General features: G+C 41.4%; 2 protein-coding genes across 2 annotated transcripts; both read right to left on the reverse strand.

Moving 5' to 3' along the window:
* Positions 1–1,807: 1,807 nt before the first annotated feature.
* LOC100412715 (uncharacterized) lies at positions 1,808–3,934 on the reverse strand. The gene is made up of 2 exons (XM_035288711.3): positions 3,778–3,934; positions 1,808–3,119 (listed from the first exon to the last, which is right to left on the reverse strand). Exons 1-2 carry the CDS (start codon positions 3,853–3,855, stop codon positions 1,908–1,910), a joined length of 1,290 nt encoding a protein of 429 aa, XP_035144602.3. The 5' UTR covers positions 3,856–3,934; the 3' UTR covers positions 1,808–1,907.
* A 10,643-nt stretch (positions 3,935–14,577) lies between these two features.
* On the reverse strand, positions 14,578–16,738 carry LOC100413069 (uncharacterized). Its single transcript, XM_002763354.7, has 2 exons — positions 16,582–16,738; positions 14,578–15,923 (listed from the first exon to the last, which is right to left on the reverse strand). The coding sequence occupies exons 1-2, from the start codon at positions 16,657–16,659 to the stop codon at positions 14,673–14,675; spliced, it is 1,329 nt and encodes a 442-aa protein (XP_002763400.4). The 5' UTR covers positions 16,660–16,738; the 3' UTR covers positions 14,578–14,672.
* Positions 16,739–18,683: the final 1,945 nt, after the last annotated feature.

An 18,683-nucleotide genomic window follows, 5' to 3' on the forward strand; every position in this document is an offset into this window, starting at 1 on the left:
ATAGACTGAGGTAAAGAATGAAACATTGGAGGTGGGAGGGGAAATGAGGAGATAGAGGTTGAAGGATACAAAATGGCAGATATGTAGGATGAACAAGTCTAAAGATCTAATATACAGAGGGGCTCAAGGAAATTGTCTTATGAATTTTTGTTAAATAAGATTTTTGCTGCTATTTTCACACACTGAAAAATTAGAGAAGAGGCTGGGCGCGGTGGCTCACACCTGTAATCCCAGCTACTAAAGAGGCGGAGGCAGGAGAATTGCCTGAACCCATGAGGCGGAGGTTGCGCTGAGCCGAGATTGCTCTATTGCACTCCAGTCTGTGTAACAAGAGAGAAACTCTGTTGCAATTTAAAAAAAAAAAATTGAGAAGAGTGATATGCTAATGTGCTTGACCATAGTAACAATTTTAGTTTCTGTATTCCATAATATGTTGTAAAACTCAAATATACACAACAAAATTTCATTAAAATAAAAATAAAAAATCAATCATACTTCTACATATTAACATTGAACATGTGGAAATCAAAATGAAAAATATGATACTATGTACAGTCTCTTGAAAGAAAATGTAATACTAAGGTATAAGTTAAAACATGGACAAAAAGGTGGGTACAAATATTAAAAATCAAAATATCTTCCTAAAATTTAGAAAATACAAAAATATACCTGACATATTCATTTACAAAGAAGAACAGATTAGACATAAACAGATGCATCTTAAAAACAGGGCTGAGTGAAACAAGAATTGATGATGGATACATAAATTGAAAACTAATGTCCACAAACAGTATGAGACATATATTAACACTCATACAGAGAAAAGGATGCACATCAATGCATTACAACGATTGCCAATGTAGACAAGAGGAATAAAACTGGGTCGTGGAAATAAAGGAGAGTGAATGAGTAAATCAACAGGAGTGTGTCTTGAGCAATTAACCCGAGGAACAGACCTCAGCCCTCTACACTTGATGCCGAAACCACTCTACCGTATTTCCTTCGATAAAAACAGGATTTTTTTCCATGGAAGAATTCTTTGTTTTTTTTTTTTTTTTTTTTTTTTTTTTGTTTGTTTGTTTAATTGCATTTTAGGTTTTGTGGTACATGTGAAGAACATGCAATTCTTAGTCACTGACATTCTATGAAAATACTGGTGTATGGAAGTGGTAATAAAAGTATCAACTTGTATTGTATGATTGTGTTCAAATTCTCTGTAGACTATGCTTTCGTTTATTGCCTGCAGTAGACAATGGCCACTCCCAGTGTCCCACATTTGGTAGGCTCCTGCTCCACCTAGAGTTTCTTATCAAAGAAGTGCCCTAGTATTGGGACCATGTCCTGCAAATACCATCATTCTAGTGAGTGTGATGTGCTGTTTTACTTTCCGTAGGTTGAGGTTCTTGGTCTTTTAGAGGGTGTTCAGTTGCTCAAAGAGTTGAGTGAGTTAGAAAACACACTACCATGAGGTATATGTCCTGGAGGTGTTGATTTTGATGTCTTCATTGTGGAAAGAGTGTCACGGTCACCTACATACAATGCAGCTCTTTTTATGTGCCCTTCTAAATATGTACATGCTCCAAGAAACACCAAATCCTCTACTTTGTCTCCTGTGGGATAAAATTTTAAGAAGAAGATTTGTCTCCAGGAATCAGTTCTTCACCAACTCCTTATTTAGAATGTCTGCCTCACTTGTGGGTCTGCCCACCAACCTTATAGGACCTCATATCCCTCCCTTCTTGAATGCCTACCTCTCCCCTTCCCTTCCTCCTCACCATCAGAAAACAGGCAGAGAGACACTCAGTCATCAGCTCCTCAACATTTATTTTGTTGTTGTTGTTACTTGTCCAGTTGGGTTTCTCCCCATGTGACTAATCCTGCCCACCCTCCTGTGAGGATCTGTCACATCAGTTGAGGTCTTCATCCTTCTGTGAAGAGCATTCACATGAGTTGAGGTCTTCGTCCTGCTGTGAAGACTTTTTACATGGGTCGAGGTCTTTGTACTTCTGTGAAGGTCCTTCCAATGGGTCGACGTCTTCGTCCCTCTGTGAAGATCCTTCCCATGTGTCGCGGTCTGCGTTCTCCTGTGAAGATCCTTCCCATGAGTCAAGGTCTTTGTCCTTCTGTGAAGATCCTTCCCATGGGCCGAGGTCTTCATCCTTCTTTGAAGATCCTTCATATGAGTCGAGGTCTTCATCGTTCTTTGAAGATCCTTCATATGAGTCGAGGTCTTCATCCTTCTTTGAAGATCCTTCATATGAGTCAAGGTCTTCATCCTCCTGTGAGTATCCTTCCCATGAGTCGAGGTCTTCGTCCTTCTGTGAAGATCCTTCCCATGGGCCGAGGTCTTCATCCTTCTTTGAATATACTTCATATGAGTCGAGGTCTTCATCCTTCTTTGAAGATCCTTCATATGAGTCGAGGTCTTCATCCTCCTGTGAATATCCTTCCCATGAGTCGAGGTCTTCATCCTTCTTTGAATATCCTTCATATGAGTTGAGGTCTTCATCCTTCTTTGAAGATCCTTCATATGAGTCGAGGTCTTCATCCTCCTGTGAATATCCTTCCCATGAGTCGAGGTCTTCGTCCTTCTGTGAAGATCCTTCCCATGGGCCGAGTTCTTCATCCTTCTTTGAAGATCCTCCATATGAGTCGAGGTCTTCATCCTCCTGTGAGTATCCTTCCCATGAGTCGAGGTCTTCGTCCTTCTGTGAAGATTCTTCCCATGGGTCAAGGTCTTTGTCGTTGTGTGAAGATCCCTCACACGGGTCGAGCTCTTCGTCCTTCTGTGAAGATCCTTCACATGAGTCTAGGTCTTTGGCCTCCTGTGAAGATCCTTCAGCTGTGTCATCTAGGTCTTCATCCTCTTGTGAGTATCCTTCCCATGAGTCTAGGTTTTCGTCCTTCTGTGAAGATCCTTCACATGGGCCTAGGTCTTTGTCCCCCTCCTCTTGGATTGGATCAATGGAATTCTGTCGGGACTGGTCTTTCTCCATTTGATTTGAACATATTTTCTTACCCTTCCTGTAGTAAAACACTAATATTGTTGGATATTGTGATTTTTTGGTCTTCTTCAAGCTTTGTTCAGAGGCTAAAGCTCCGTTCAGTGTCTCCTGTGTCTGGTAAGAAACCAGGGAGAGGGCAGAAAGACGTTATTTTTGGTGAAAATGGTAGAGACTGAATAGCCGTGCTGGCAGGAGGGGTTGTTTACAAGAAAAAATGCAGGTTGAGAAAGAGGTGTGTGCCAGAGAAGAACAAGGTGGAATCATAGGGTAGGGATCTATGGGGAAGAAGAAGAGGAGCATGGCTAGGGTCATCCGCGTTAGTCCCAACTGCACCATTTTGTAAGCTCTTTGCTATTTTGCAGGCCTTGGTCAAAGTGAAACATTCCATGGGGGTTCAGGCTGTGAGAAACAACCTGCCTAACCGCCTGAGCACAGGGCAGACAAAGGCCCAACTAAAGAAACATCACTATCACATCTTGCTTGGCAAAGCTCTAAGGAACACCACAATGATATTTCACCAGAACAAGGGCCAAACCATCTGACCATAAGCACATCTCATAAATAACCTGCCAGTCAGCAAACCACAGTGCTTAGATCCCTCACACCCACGCCTGTAATTACCCCAGACTGTAAGCGGCAGTAGGCTATGGCATAAAGCTGGCCCCCCACTTCCACAGGTGCCTGCAATATTTCTGTGCTGCTATTTGAGCCGCCCCATCTCTATGTGTCCTTCGCTCACCCTAGCTTTCCCTACAAAACTGAACAATCTTACCTCATCACTTTCTTTATTACTAGATTCACAGGGACTCTTCCTCTTCTTCCCGTTGGTGCTTGAAGTTGGACCTTCCATAATTATGGCAGGTACTAGAATGTGTATACTAGCCCCTTCTAGGGTACAGATACCCACAGCTACATTGAAGCTTGCCAGTGGGTCTTCCCAGAGCTCTTGCCCTCCCTATATACACCCTCCTGGTGACCAGGCAAAGCCACACCCTTGAGCTTTGTTTGATCATACAGGCAGTGTCCCAGCCAATGGCAGTCCTAGGATGGCTTTGACATCACAAAGCACCACCCCTGACAACTCCCTGACAACTCCCTGGCAACTCGCTGGCAACTCCCTGACAACTCCCTGGCAACTCCCTGGCAACTCCCTGGCAACTCCCTGGGCTTGGGGGCAAAGGATGAAAGGGATGTAGAGAAAACCAAATGCTGTTGTTGTTTCACCATCCCCTGAAGATGCATCCAAAACTGATCTGCCACCACTCCTCATTTCTCCATGTTTAATGTTCATGGATCACATCAAGTGAGAGGATGATTCCTTCAAGCTCTTCCCCACAGCCCTTCATATTAAGTAATCCATTTTTTCTCTTCCAGTCCCCACCATGACCTAGCATTTTAGATGTCTCACCTGAAATCCCATCAAGCTAGTGTGGCTACATCTAATTATTGGTGGAGATGTGAATTATCCCATTTCCCTCCTACAGTTCCTTCATATGCACCTTGAAGACAGTTTACTTTTAGCCTACTGCCAGGCAAATTTCAACCAATATTATTTACCCAATGTCCATGTAGTTCACTTAAGTGTCCTATTTCCAATCTGAAATGTTGGCTTTAAGTCTGTCAAAACTTTACTGAAAAAAGATGCTCTCCTGTGTATCCTAGTCTTGTTTCAAATGAACAGTGTCTGTTCATAGTAAATGTAGTATTCCAACGTGAATTCTACCAGTATGTGCAGTGCAGGGAGGAATGGATATTCAAGTGCTGGAAGCTTTTCTGAGTGTTTACATGCAGCATACTGCAATCTAAGACCAACATGTGCACCAGTGTGGGCATAGTTGTACTTTATACTGCAAATTGTGTCCAGTGAAAAAAAAAAGGCATTCAGATTTGAAGGAGAGTAGTAAGAGTATATTTTATCAAAAACTACTTGAGAGTCTGTGTAGTAAAGTCAATCTTAAAAAAGGCTTCTACAATCATTGAGGTTAGCAAGATTGCAGGATAGGAGATCAACATATAAATCAATTGTATGTTTACATAATAGAAGTGAACAAGTAGAAGTTGAAATTAAGAATGGTGAAATGTAAAATACCACTAAAATATTAAATGCTTAGGGATAAATCTGAACAGAGACATAAATGATCTGTATACTTAAAGCAACAAAATTTGCAAAGATAAATTAATGACACAAGGAAAAAAATTGAGATGTATAATTTGATTTTCAGTTAGATGATTCAATATTGTAAGATGTCAGTTATTTCCAAATTCATCTGTAGCTTCAACTGAATCCTAATCACAATTCTAGGAAGGCTTCTTAATATAAATTAACAGGATAATTATAATATTCATACAAAAATATAAATTTTCTAGAATAGCCAAAAGAAAAGTGTTGAATCTTAAAAAGCTCTGGATTGTATCACTGTCAGTGTTTTAGTTTTGACCGTGTAATGTGGTAGTGTACCGAAGATTTTACTATTGATGAGATTGGGTAAAGAATATATAAGAAGGCCAAAGATAGAAAAGGCATGGCCCTAGGTTTACCCCACAGCTTGACACTTGTGCCGTTCTCTATAGAAAGTCACGAAACTCAAAAATGGGAAAAAAGTTGATAAATAAAACAAAAGAGAATTAGACCTTGGGTTTTTGTTCTAGAGTTCAACAAGGTCCTATATCTTTACTTCATACACCATAAAATCAATAAAACCCTAGGAAAATGGTCTGCTAATTTTCAGAAACATTATTTATAGCATTCCCAAGACTGTCGTCTAAACACTAACACATCAGGTGAACATTGTTATTAAGGTATACTTTATTTTTTTAGTGAATCCCTGATGTTGTCTAGAGATTAACAATTCCAATTAGTAAACCCTTACAAACTCACATCTAAGTATTTATTTCCTTTGGACTCTTGTCTGAAATTAGCAGTGAGAACAGCACCCTGTCAGGTCATGTTATAAAGGACAAAAAAAAAAAAAAAAATCAAGCAAGAATCAACAGGCACACTGCATCCAATAGGGCAGGTCAATACTGATTAAAATTGCTGAAAATAACAGCTTTCAATTATTTTTTTTATTACCTTTTATCATTGTTTTTTAAATTTTTTACCAAAAAATGTTTTGATGAGTATATCACTACCCAAAGAAAATTCATCAAAATGTTAGGAACACATTCAGTGTATATTCCTATTGAAAGATGACAGCTTACATTATAAAATAACATGTATTGAAAAACTTAACGATTATGTTATATTTGTCACTAAAATGAATTTTAAAAGTTTAAGGTCATCAGCGTACAATGAGTTCATCATATTGAACTTTTTAAAAGATTTCTGATGTGTTCAGTTTTCAAGAATATTGTTCCTTATCATATCAGATTGAGTGACACACTCTCTTATGCCATGCTATAAGTCAGAGATGAAGCCAGGACCAGAACCAGGGACCACTGGATACCTTTTCAGCTCGTTTTCGGGCCTTTGTACAAATGCTATTGTAAATTGACACTAGTTTAGTCATAGTAATAACCTCAACTATATTTTCAATAATTGTTGTCACACTTTTTAGCTGCCTAAGGCAGGTTTAAACACCACACAAAGTACCAGCTATAGGAAAGGATCTTCTTGGGATTTGCTCCACTCTGGCCACAGAGAGCAAGGTGTTAGAAGCCAACCATATATTTTGCTCTGGAACACAGACAGGTGAAGAGTAATCAATGAGAACGAGTTGGTTATGAAAGAGGGATAATTCCTACTGCTGACTTTGAATGTGACTGAATGAGTGGCTTTGAAAAATGCCAGCACCATTACCTCCACTACAGTCACTACTACCTCGACATGACTACCGCTACTACTACTAGCAATAGATTCCATACCCCAAGAACCTGCTATATGTCACGCTCTGCGCTGAGCATGTAGTATCTAGATCAAACAGATGGTCCATCCAAAATGGAACAATTTGACAAATATTTGTCTGCAAAGGAACCATTTTCAAACAGGTGGATGCAGGGGGAACATCAGAGATTGTGCTAGTAGCAGCTGCCATCACTCCAGACCTAAAAAAATGAGAGCAGGGAGGAAGCGGTTACTAGAACCTACAATGATCAATAATCATGAGGAAATGGCTATCTGGAGATGAACAGTGACCTCTACCAAGAGACTCATCCAGCCCGAGGTGACTCACAGGGATGGAGCCAGGAGAATAGGCCCACAGCCCTCACTCTCCTTCCTTTCTCCCTCCCACCTCTGACTCTCCTTGAGGCTCCCCATTAGCCAAACCCGGTGGACATCAGAGAGCCCAGGAGCCCATTGAGAGAAGCCCTCTAAACTGCCTCCCAGGACAGAGTGGGTGAAAAAGGGTGATATGTGGATCTGGAAAGGCAGAGGGACGATGTTCAGCAGAAATGCGATACTCACAGCAGTATCAGGAGGTAGAAGCCACCACGGGGACCCCATTTACTGGTGAGGAAATTGTGGCCTAGAGAAGCTCAGCATGTCTGTAATTGTGCACCAGTGTTCAAACCTAGGTTCATTCTGCCCTAAATCTCATATTCTTTCTGGCAATCTGGGCAAACTGCATACCTTCTTCAGACTTTGGATCCCTCCGTTGTAGAATGAGTAAATTGGAAAAACGGATGCCATTTAAAAGAAATATGCTATGAGGTCAGGTACAGTGGCTCACACCTGTAATCCCAGCACTTTAGGAGGCTAAGTGGGGCAGATTGCCCGAGCTCAGGAGATTGAGATGAGCCTGGGCAACAAGGCAAAACCCGTCTCTACGAAAAATAGTAAAGATTAGCTGGGCGTGGTGGCGCATGCCTGTAGTCCCAGCTACTCCATGGGCTGAGGAATGCAAATTGCTTGAAACCAGGAGGCAGGGGTTGCAGTGAACCGAGTTGGGGCCAGTGCATACCAACGTGGGTGACAGAGCAAGACTCTGTCTCAAAAACTGAATAAAATAAAATAAAATCATAAATAAATACAAATATGCTATGGGTCTGACATAGATGGCTTTTATTATGTTGATGTATGTTCATTCTATACCCAGTTCAGTTTTTTTCAGGGTTTTTAACATAAAAGTATATTGAATTTTATCAAATGTCCTTTCAGCATCAATTGAAATGATTCTATGGCTTTTAGCTTTCATTCTGTTGATATGCTGTATCAGACTGACTGATTTGTGCATGAACATACCTTTTGGCATACCAGCGATAAGTTACACGTGGTCATGATGAATGATCTTTGTAATGTATTGTTTGGTTTGATTTGCTAGTATTTAGTTGAGAATTTTAGCATCAATACCCATCAGACATTTTTGCCTGTAGTTTTGTTTTTTCCTTTGTGATGTGACTCGAGGTAGACTTCTTTGAGTTAAATATGTTTCTTGTTCTATAATATTCTTATACTTGCATATTGATACCTTTCTTTATGTTTGGAAAGTTCTCTATTATTATCCATTTGAAGAAACTGTATACCCATAGTTTTTTTTTCTATCTCCTCTTAAAGGCCACTAAATCTTAGATTTGTCCTTTTGAAGCTATTTTCATGATCCTATAGGCATGCTTCATTGATTTCTACTCTTTTTAGTCTTTTGTTTTTCTTGACTGTAGATTTGCAGATGGCTGGTCTTCACACTTACTAATTCTTTCTTCTGCTTGATTGTTTCTGCTATTAATCAAATTTGATAAATTCTACAGTCTATCACTTGCATTTTTCAGCTCCAGAATTTCATCTTGATTCCTGTTAATTATTTTAATCTCATTGTTAAACTTATCTGATATAACTCTGAATTCTCTATATTATAGTGAATTACTTTGAGTTTGAGCAACACAGGTATTTTGAATACTCTGTTGAAAGGTTACGTATCTCTTTCTTCAGAATTGGTCCCTGTGGCTTATTTGCTTCATTCAGTGAGGTTATGTTTTCCTGGATGGTGTCGATACTATTAGCTATTCTTTGGTGTCTGGTCAATGAAGAGTTAGGTATTTATTGTAGTCTTCACTGTCTGAGTTTGTTCGCACCCATCCCTCTTGATAATGTTTTCCAGATAAATTGCAAATACTTGGGTGTTTGCGTTTAAGCTGTATCTGCTTTTGGGTGCACCCCAAGCCCACTAATGCTGCAGTTCTCGCATACTTGTGGAGGTACCACCTTGATGGTCTCGGAAAAGATCCAGGAGAAGTCTCTGGGTAATCAGGCAGAGACTCTTTTCTCTCCCCTTAATTTCTCCTAGACAAACTGTTTGTGTCTCTCTCTCCATGTTCTGAGCCATCTAAAGCTGGGGGTAGAGTGACACAGGCACTCCTCTGGCCACCAGCACTATGACTGTGGTGGGTCAGACCTGAAGCCAGCACAGCTCTGGGTCTTGCCCAAGGCCTGCTGTAACCACCCCCTGGCCCCTGCCTATATTTGCTCACAGCCCTAAGGCTCTGTAATCAGCAGGTGGCAAAGCTAACCAGGCCTGTGTCCTTCCTTTCAGGGCAGTGAGTTCCCACAGGTCAGTTCAGAGGTGCTATCCGGGAGTCAGGAATTAGTTAAAGATTTTAGAACTCTACCTGGTGTTCTATTGTATTGCATCTGAGCTGGGACTCAAGCCACAAGAAGCCGTTTTTCCCACACTTCCCTTCCTTTTCCAAAAGCGAGGGAGCCTCACCCTGTATTCTCCCCTGCTGCAGGCCAGGGAGAGTACTGCAGCACTACCACTGATTCTCCCTTAAGTCCCAAGGGTGCTGAAGTCAGCTCATGGTGAATTCTGCCCGGACAGGTACTCGCCCTTCAGGGCAGTGGGTGCCTGTGTAGTCCAGGGCAGGTCCAGAAATGGTGTCCAAGAGTCACATCCGTGAACCGGAGGCTCCGATAGTCCATGTAGCCCACGTGTTACTCTATTCCCTCTTACCATGCTGATACCTGAAGCCAGTAAGTCTCAGAGGACAACTCAATGCCCTCACTGTTTATTCAAGGCAAAGGACTGTTCAGTTATCCGGTTATGAATGCTGCCAGGACCTGGTCATTTCTTTCAAGGCAGCACGTTTCTTTCCGGCCCAGGGTATGTCTAGGCATGTCCCGAAGGTAGTGCCTAGAACACAGTCTTCACAACTCTGACCAGTGCCCTATTCTGCTGTGGTTGACTGGTATTCAAGACACAAGGAAAAAAAAAAAAACCGCTCCTCACAATTCCCTTTCCTCTCCTCAATTGGAAGTAAGGGCTCTTTTATGAAGCTGCCAGCCGTGCAGTCTGTGGGGCTAGGGCAGGGATGACGCCAGCACACTCTCGGCTGCTTTAGCTGGTGTCTCAGTAGGTCATCTGCACCTTTTCACAACCCCGCCACTGTCCACTGTCTCTGGGCCCAGTTCAGTGCTAAAGCTGCAGTCCTTATGGCCGAGACTGCCTTTAAGGTTTTCTGAGAAACCTGGAACAGATGAGCCCCTGGTGGCAAGGCTTGTGGGAACTCAAGTTATGATTGCTGGGATGGGCGATTTCCCTCTGGCTTGAGCTGGTTTAAATGCTCCCTTCCCAGGTGGGAGTCAGCTAAGTTTGGTCTGGGTTTCCTTTCTGCCGTAAGAGACAGGACTGAGTTCAGTACCTCACAATTGCTGTGCTCTCGCTCTTCCGGCTTCCAGAGATGCTCTTTACATCACACGGCCACTGCCTAGGGTAGGGAAGGGGTAGTGTCAGCGACTTAAGACTGTTTTTTTTTCTAACTCGTCAGTGTCTCTTTCAGTGATACAAGCAGGTACTATGAGAGTTCACCTGATTTTTGGTTCCTATAGAGGTGTTTTGTTCTGTGTGGATGGTTATTAAATTTCTGTCATTGGGAGGGGGCTGATCTGGAGGCTTGTTTTCTGCTGTTCTTACTCCACCTCTCTTACCTTAAGGTTTATTTTTTTTTTCCCTCTGGAATGTCTCAGACTGAAGAGTGTGATCCTTTATTACTATCCTAATAGGAAAAATGCTTTCATGTCACATGCTGGATGGAAATATTAGTTTGCAATGACAAATACCTTCAATTGTACATATCAAAGAGTAAGAAGAAAAGCATTGTAATTTTTTTGTTTTTACCTTCTTGTCTGACAACTCGAAAGAAGAGTTTTCTATTCCAAAGATGATATTAGGGGAATTTGTTCTGTAAATCAGTGGTAGGCATTTAATATTTGGATAGAGAAAAGAAAACTGGATTTTGTTGACTGATATTTAGTATATTTTATTGTTTCGTGTTATCCCTGACAATGATATGACTTAGCAAAAAACAGTTACAAAACTGAATATAACTAAACACACATACACACACACACAGAAGAACACATGTAAAACTGATGAAATCTGAATAGATGGTGTGTATTAAAGTCCATTTTCTTTTTGCTTTTTCTTTTTTCATTGTGCTTTAGGTCCTGGGGTACATGTGCAGATCATGCAGAATTGTTATATAGGTAGATACATGGCAAGGTGGTTTGCTGCCTTCTTCCCCCTATCACCCACATCTGGTATTTAATGTCCATTTTCTGGTTGTGATGTTGTACTATACTTTTGCAAGATCAGTGGAGGAGACTGAGTAAAGATACTCTGGTAGTTCTCCATAGTATTTTGACATGTTTACAGATATATTAAAAGGCATTCCGTATAATTAATTATAAGAAAAATGCCTAATTAAAACCACTGCATCATTTCACACTCATTAAGAATGCTGTTATCAAAAAGACAATAAATAGCAAATGTTGATGAGGGTGTGGAGAATTAAGAACCCTGGTACACTGTTGGTGGAAATGTAGATTGGTATAACCATTATGTAAAACAGTATGGAGGTTACTAAAGAAATGAAAAAGTTGGCCGCTGGGCATGGCGGCTCATGCCTTTAATCCCAGCCCTTTGGGAGGCTGAGACAGGCATATCTCTTGAGGTCAGGAGTTTGCAACCAGCCTGGCCAACGTAGTGAAAACTCATCTATAGTAAAAATACAAAAATTGGCCATGTGTGGTGGCACGTGCCTGTAGTCTCGGCTACTCAGGAGGCTGATGGAGGAGAATCACTTGAACCAGGGAGGTGGAGGTTGCAGTGAGCCTAAATTACACCATTGCACTCCAGCCTGGGTGACAGAGTGAAACTCCATCTCAAAGAAGCAAAGTGACTACCATATGACACAGCAATCCTTCTTCTGTATAAATACCCAGAGGAGATGAAATCACAGCCTCATAAAGATATCTTCACTCTTGGCTGGTCACAGTGGTTCACACCTGTGATCCCAGCACATTAGGAGGCCCAGGTGGATGGATCACCAAGTCCGGAGTTCAAGACCAGCCTGACCAATATGTTGAAACCCTGTCTCTACTAAAAATACAAAACTTAGCCAGGTGTGGTGGCACATGCTTGTAGTCCCAGCTACTCTGGAGGCTGAGGCTGGAGAATCACTTGAGTCCAGGAGGCAGAGGTTGCAGTGAGCCTAGATCACACCACTGCACTCCAGCCTTGGCAACAGAGCGAGACTCTGTCTAAACAAAAAATATATATCTGCAGTCTCATATTCATTGTAGCATTATTAACAATAGCCAAGATATAGAGACAAATTAAGTGCCCATCAGTGGATGAATGGATTTAAAAGTGTGGTGTGGTAGGGCGGGGGGGATGTGTATAGTTACATGTAGTTATACAGAACAAAATATTATTTGATCTTAAAGAGGAGATCTTCACATTTGCAACAACATGAATGATCCTGGAGAACATCACACTAAGTTAAATAATCCAGACAGAAAGGAAAAGATTCGATGGTCTCATATGAAGACTGTATAGCTTAGGGGCTCAAATAGACTGGGGTAAAGAATGAAACATTGGAGGTGGGAGGGGAAATGAGGAGATGGAGGTTGAAGGATACAAAATGGCAGATATGTAGGATGAACAAGTATAAAGATCTAATGTACAGAGGGGCTAAAGGAAATTGTCTTATGAATTTTTGTTAAATAAGATATTTGCTGCTATTTTCACGCACTTAAAAATTAGGGAAGAGGCTGGGCGCGGTGGCTCACGCATGTAATCCCAGCTACTCAAGAGGCTGAGGCAGGAGTATTGTCTGAACCCAGGAGGCGGAGGTTGCGGTGAGCCGAGATTGCTCTATTGCACTCCAGCCTGTGTAACAAGAGAGAAACTGCGCCGCAATTAAAAAAAAAAAATCTGAGAAGAGAGATATGCTAATGTGCTTGACCATAGTAACAATTTCAGTTTCTGTATTCCGTAATATGTTGTAAACCTCAAATATCATAACAACATTTCTTTAAAGTAAAAGTAAAAAATCCATCATACTTGTACATACTAACATTGAACATGTGGAAATCAAAATTAAATGCATGATACTATGTACAGTCTCTTGAAAGAAAATGTAATACTAAGGTATAAGTTAAAACATGGGCAAGAAGGTGTGTACAAATATTAAAAATCAAAATATCTTCCTAAAATTTAGAAAATACAAAAACGTACCTGACATATTCATTTACAAAAAAGAACAGATTAGACATACACAGATGCATCTTAAAAACAGGGCCGAGTGAAACAAGATTTGATGATGGATACAGAAATTGAAAACTAATGTCCGCAAACAGTATGAGACATATGTTAACACTCATACAGAGAAAAGGATGCACATCAATGCATTACAAGGATTGCCAATGTAGACAAGAGGAATAAAACTGGGTCGTGGAAATAAAGGAGAGTGAATGAGTAAATCAACAGGAGTGTGTCTTGAGCAATTAACCCGAGGAACAGACCTCAGCCCTCTACACTTGATGCCAAAACCACTCTACTGTATTCCCTCCAATAGAAACAGGATTTTATTCCATGGAAGAAATCCTTTTTTCTTTGTTTTTTTTTAATTGCATTTTAGGTTTTGTGGTACATGTGAAGAACATGCAATTCTTAGTCACTGACATTCTATGGAAATACTGGTGTATGGAAGTGGTAATAAAAGTATCAACTTGTACTTGTATGATTGTGTTCAAATTCTCTGTAGACTATGCTTTCGTTTATTGCCTGCAGTAGACAATGGCCACTCCCAGTGTCCCACATTTGGTAGGCTCCTGCTCCACCTAGAGTTTCTTATCAAAGAAGTGCCTTACTATTGGGACCATGTCCTGCAAATACCATCATTCTAGTGTGTGTGATGTGCTGTTTTACTTTCCGTAGGTTGAGGTTCTTGGTCTTTTAGAGGGTGTTCAGTTGCTCAAAGAGTTGAGTGAGTTAGAAAACACACTACCATGAGGTATATGTCCTGGAGGTGTTGATTTTGATGTCTTCATTGTGGAAAGAGTGTCACGGTCACCTACATACAATGCAGCTCTTTTTATGTGCCCTTCTAATTATGTACATGCTCCAAGAAACACCAAATCCTCTACTTTGTCTCCTGTGGGATAAAATTTTAGGAAGAAGATTTGTCTCCAGGAATCAGTCCTTCACCAAGTCCTTATTCAGAATGTCTGCCACACCTGTGCGTCTGCCCACCAACCCTATAGGACCTCATATCCCTCCCTTCTCGAATGCCTACCTCTCCCCTTCCCTTCCTCCTCACCATCAGAAAACAGGCAGAGAGACACTCAGTCATCAGCTCCTCAACATTTATTTTGTTGTTGTTGTTACTTGTCCAATTGGGTTTCTCCCCATGTGACTAATCCTGCCCACCCTCCTGTGAGGATCTGTCACATCAGTTGAGGTCTTCATCCTTCTGTGAAGAGCATTCACATGAGTTGAGGTCTTCGTCCTGCTGTGAAGACTTTTTACATGGGTCGAGGTCTTTGTACTTCTGTGAAGGTCCTTCCAATGGGTCGACGTCTTCGTCCCTCTGTGAAGATCCTTCCCATGTGTCGCGGTCTGCGTTCTCCTGTGAAGATCCTTCCCATGAGTCAAGGTCTTTGTCCTTCTGTGAAGATCCTTCCCATGGGCCGAGGTCTTCATCCTTCTTTGAAGATCCTTCATATGAGTCGAGGTCTTCCTCCTTCTTTGAAGATCCTTCATATGAGTCAAGGTCTTCATCCTCCTGTGAGTATCCTTCCCATGAGTCGAGGTCTTCGTCCTTCTGTGAAGATCCTTCCCATGGGCCGAGGTCTTCATCCTTCTTTGAATATACTTCATATGAGTCGAGGTCTTCATCCTTCTTTGAAGATCCTTCATATGAGTCGAGGTCTTCATCCTCCTGTGAATATCCTTCCCATGAGTCGAGGTCTTCATCCTTCTTTGAATATCCTTCATATGAGTCGAGGTCTTCATCCTTCTTTGAATATCCTTCATATGAGTCGAGGTCTTCATCCTTCTTTGAAGATCCTTCATATGAGTCGAGGTCTTCATCCTCCTGTGAATATCCTTCCCATGAGTCGAGGTCTTCGTCCTTCTGTGAAGATCCTTCCCATGGGCCGAGGTCTTCATCCTTCTTTGAAGATCCTTCATATGAGTCGAGGTCTTCATCCTTCTTTGAAGATCCTCCATATGAGTCGAGGTCTTCATCCTCCTGTGAGTATCCTTCCCATGAGTCGAGGTCTTCGTCCTTCTGTGAAGATTCTTCCCATGGGTCAAGGTCTTTGTCGTTGTGTGAAGTTCCCTCACATGGGTCGAGCTCTTCGTCCTTCTGTGAAGATCCTTCACATGAGTCTAGGTCTTCGGCCTCCTGTGAAGATCCTTCAGCTGAGTCATCTAGGTCTTCATCCTCTTGTGAGTATCCTTCCCATGAGTCTAGGTTTTCGTCCTTCTGTGAAGATCCTTCACATGGGCCTAGGTCTTTGTCCCCCTCCTCTTGGATTGGATCAATGGAATTCTGTCGGGACTGGTCTTTCTCCATTTGATTTGAACATATTTTCTTACCCTTCCTGTAGTAAAACACTAATATTGTTGGATATTGTGATTTTTTGGTCTTCTTCAAGCTTTGTTCAGAGGCTAAAGCTCCGTTCAGTGTCTCCTGTGTCTGGTAAGAAACCAGGGAGAGGGCAGAAAGACGTTATTTTTGGTGAAAATGGTAGAGACTGAATAGCCGTGCTGGCAGGAGGGGTTGTTTACAAGAAAAAATGCAGGTTGAGAAAGAGGTGTGTGCCAGAGAAGAACAAGGTGGAATCATAGGGTAGGGATCTATGGGGAAGAAGAAGAGGAGCATGGCTAGGGTCATCCGCGTTAGTCCCAACTGCACCATTTTGTAAGCTCTTTGCTATTTTGCAGGCCTTGGTCAAAGTGAAACATTCCATGGGGGTTCAGGCTGTGAGAAACAACCTGCCTAACCGCCTGAGCACAGGGCAGACAAAGGCCCAACTAAAGAAACATCACTATCACATCTTGCTTGGCAAAGCTCTAAGGAACACCACAATGATATTTCACCAGAACAAGGGCCAAACCATCTGACCATAAGCACATCTCATAAATAACCTGCCAGTCAGCAAACCACAGTGCTTAGATCCCTCACACCCACGCCTGTAATTACCCCAGACTGTAAGCGGCAGTAGGCTATGGCATAAAGCTGGCCCCCCACTTCCACAGGTGCCTGCAATATTTCTGTGCTGCTATTTGAGCCGCCCCATCTCTATGTGTCCTTCGCTCACCCTAGCTTTCCCTACAAAACTGAACAATCTTACCTCATCACTTTCTTTATTACTAGATTCACAGGGACTCTTCCTCTTCTTCCCGTTGGTGCTTGAAGTTGGACCTTCCATAATTATGGCAGGTACTAGAATGTGTATACTAGCCCCTTCTAGGGTACAGATACCCACAGCTACATTGAAGCTTGCCAGTGGGTCTTCCCAGAGCTCTTGCCCTCCCTATATACACCCTCCTGGTGACCAGGCAAAGCCACACCCTTGAGCTTTGTTTGATCATACAGGCAGTGTCCCAGCCAATGGCAGTCCTAGGATGGCTTTGACATCACAAAGCACCACCCCTGACAACTCCCTGACAACTCCCTGGCAACTCCCTGGCAACTCCCTGACAACTCCCTAGCAACTCCCTGGCAACTCCCTGGCAACTCCCTGGGCTTGGGGGCAAAGGATGAAAGGGATGTAGAGAAAACCAAATGCTGTTGTTGTTTCACCATCCCCTGAAGATGCATCCAAAACTGATCTGGCACCACTCCTCATTTCTCCATGTTTAATGTTCATGGGTCACATCAAGTGAGAGGATGATTCCTTCAAGCTCTTCCCCACAGCCCTTCATATTAAGTAATCCATTTTTTCTCTTCCAGTCCCCACCATGACCTAGCATTTTAGATGTCTCACCTGAAATCCCATCAAGCTAGTGTGGCTACATCTAATTATTGGTGGAGATGTGAATTATCCCATTTCCCTCCTACAGTTCCTTCATATGCACCTTGAAGACAGTTTACTTTTAGCCTACTGCCAGGCAAATTTCAACCAATATTATTTACCCAGTGTCCATGTAGTTCATTTAAGTGTCCTATTTCCAATCTGAAATGTTGGCTTTCAGTCTGCCAAAACTTTACTGAAAAAAGATGCTCTCCTGTGTATCCTAGTCTTGTTTCAAATGAAGGGTGTCTGTTCATAGTAAATGTAGTATTCCAACGTGAATTCTACCAGTATGTGCAGTGCAGGGAGGAATGGATATTCAAGTGCTGGAAGTTGTTCTGAGTGTTTACATGCGGCATACTGCAATCTAAGACCAACATGTGCACCAATGTGGGCATAGTTGTACTTTATACTGCAAATTGTGTCCAGTGGGGAAAAAAAAGGCATTCAGATTGGAAGGAGAGAAGTAAGAGTATCTTTTATCAAAGACTACATGAGAGTCTGTGTAGTAAAGTCAATCTAAAAAAGGCTTCTACAATCATTGAGGTTAGCAAGATTGCAGGATAGGAGATCAACATATAAATCAATTGTATGTTTATATATTAGAAGTGAACAAGTAGAAGTTGAAATTAAGAATGGTGAAATGTAAAATACCACTAAAATATTAAATGCTTAGGGATAAATCTGAACAGAGACATAAATGATCTGTATACTTAAAGCAACAAAATTTGCAAAGATAAATTAATGACACAAGGAAAAAATTGAGATGTATAATTTGATTTTCAGTTAGACGATTCAATATTGTAAGATGTCAGTTATTTCCAAATTCATCTGTAGCTTCAACTGAATCCTAATCACAATTCTAGGAAGGCTTCTTAATATAAATTAACAGGATAATTATAATATTCATACAAAAATATAAATTTTCTAGAATAGCCAAAAGAAAAGTGTTGAATCTTAAAAAGCTCTGGATTGTATCACTGTCAGTGTTTTAGTTTTGAACGTGTAATGTGGTAGTGTACCGAAGATTTTACTATTGATGAGATTGGGTAAAGGGTATATAAGGCCTCTGGGTGCGTATTTTGAAATTTCTTGCGAACTTATAATTGTTTCAAAATAACAACTAAAAATGTTTTAAAACAGAATAAGACAGAAGGCCAAAGATAGAGAAGGCATGGCCCTAGATTTACCCCACAGCTTGACACTTGTGCCGTTCTCTATAGAAAGTCACGAAACTCAATAATGGGAAAAATAGTTGATAAATAAAACAAAAGAGAATTAGACCTCGGGTTTTTGTTCTAGTGTTCACCAAGCTCCTATATCTTTACTTCATACATCATAAAATCAATAAAAAACTAGCAAAATGCTCTGCTAATTTTCAGAAACAAATAATTTATAGCATTCCCAAGACTGTCGTCTAAACACTAACACATCAGGTG

This window comes from Callithrix jacchus, chromosome X (genome assembly GCF_049354715.1).
Source record: "Callithrix jacchus isolate 240 chromosome X, calJac240_pri, whole genome shotgun sequence".
NCBI lineage: Eukaryota > Metazoa > Chordata > Mammalia > Primates > Cebidae > Callithrix > Callithrix jacchus.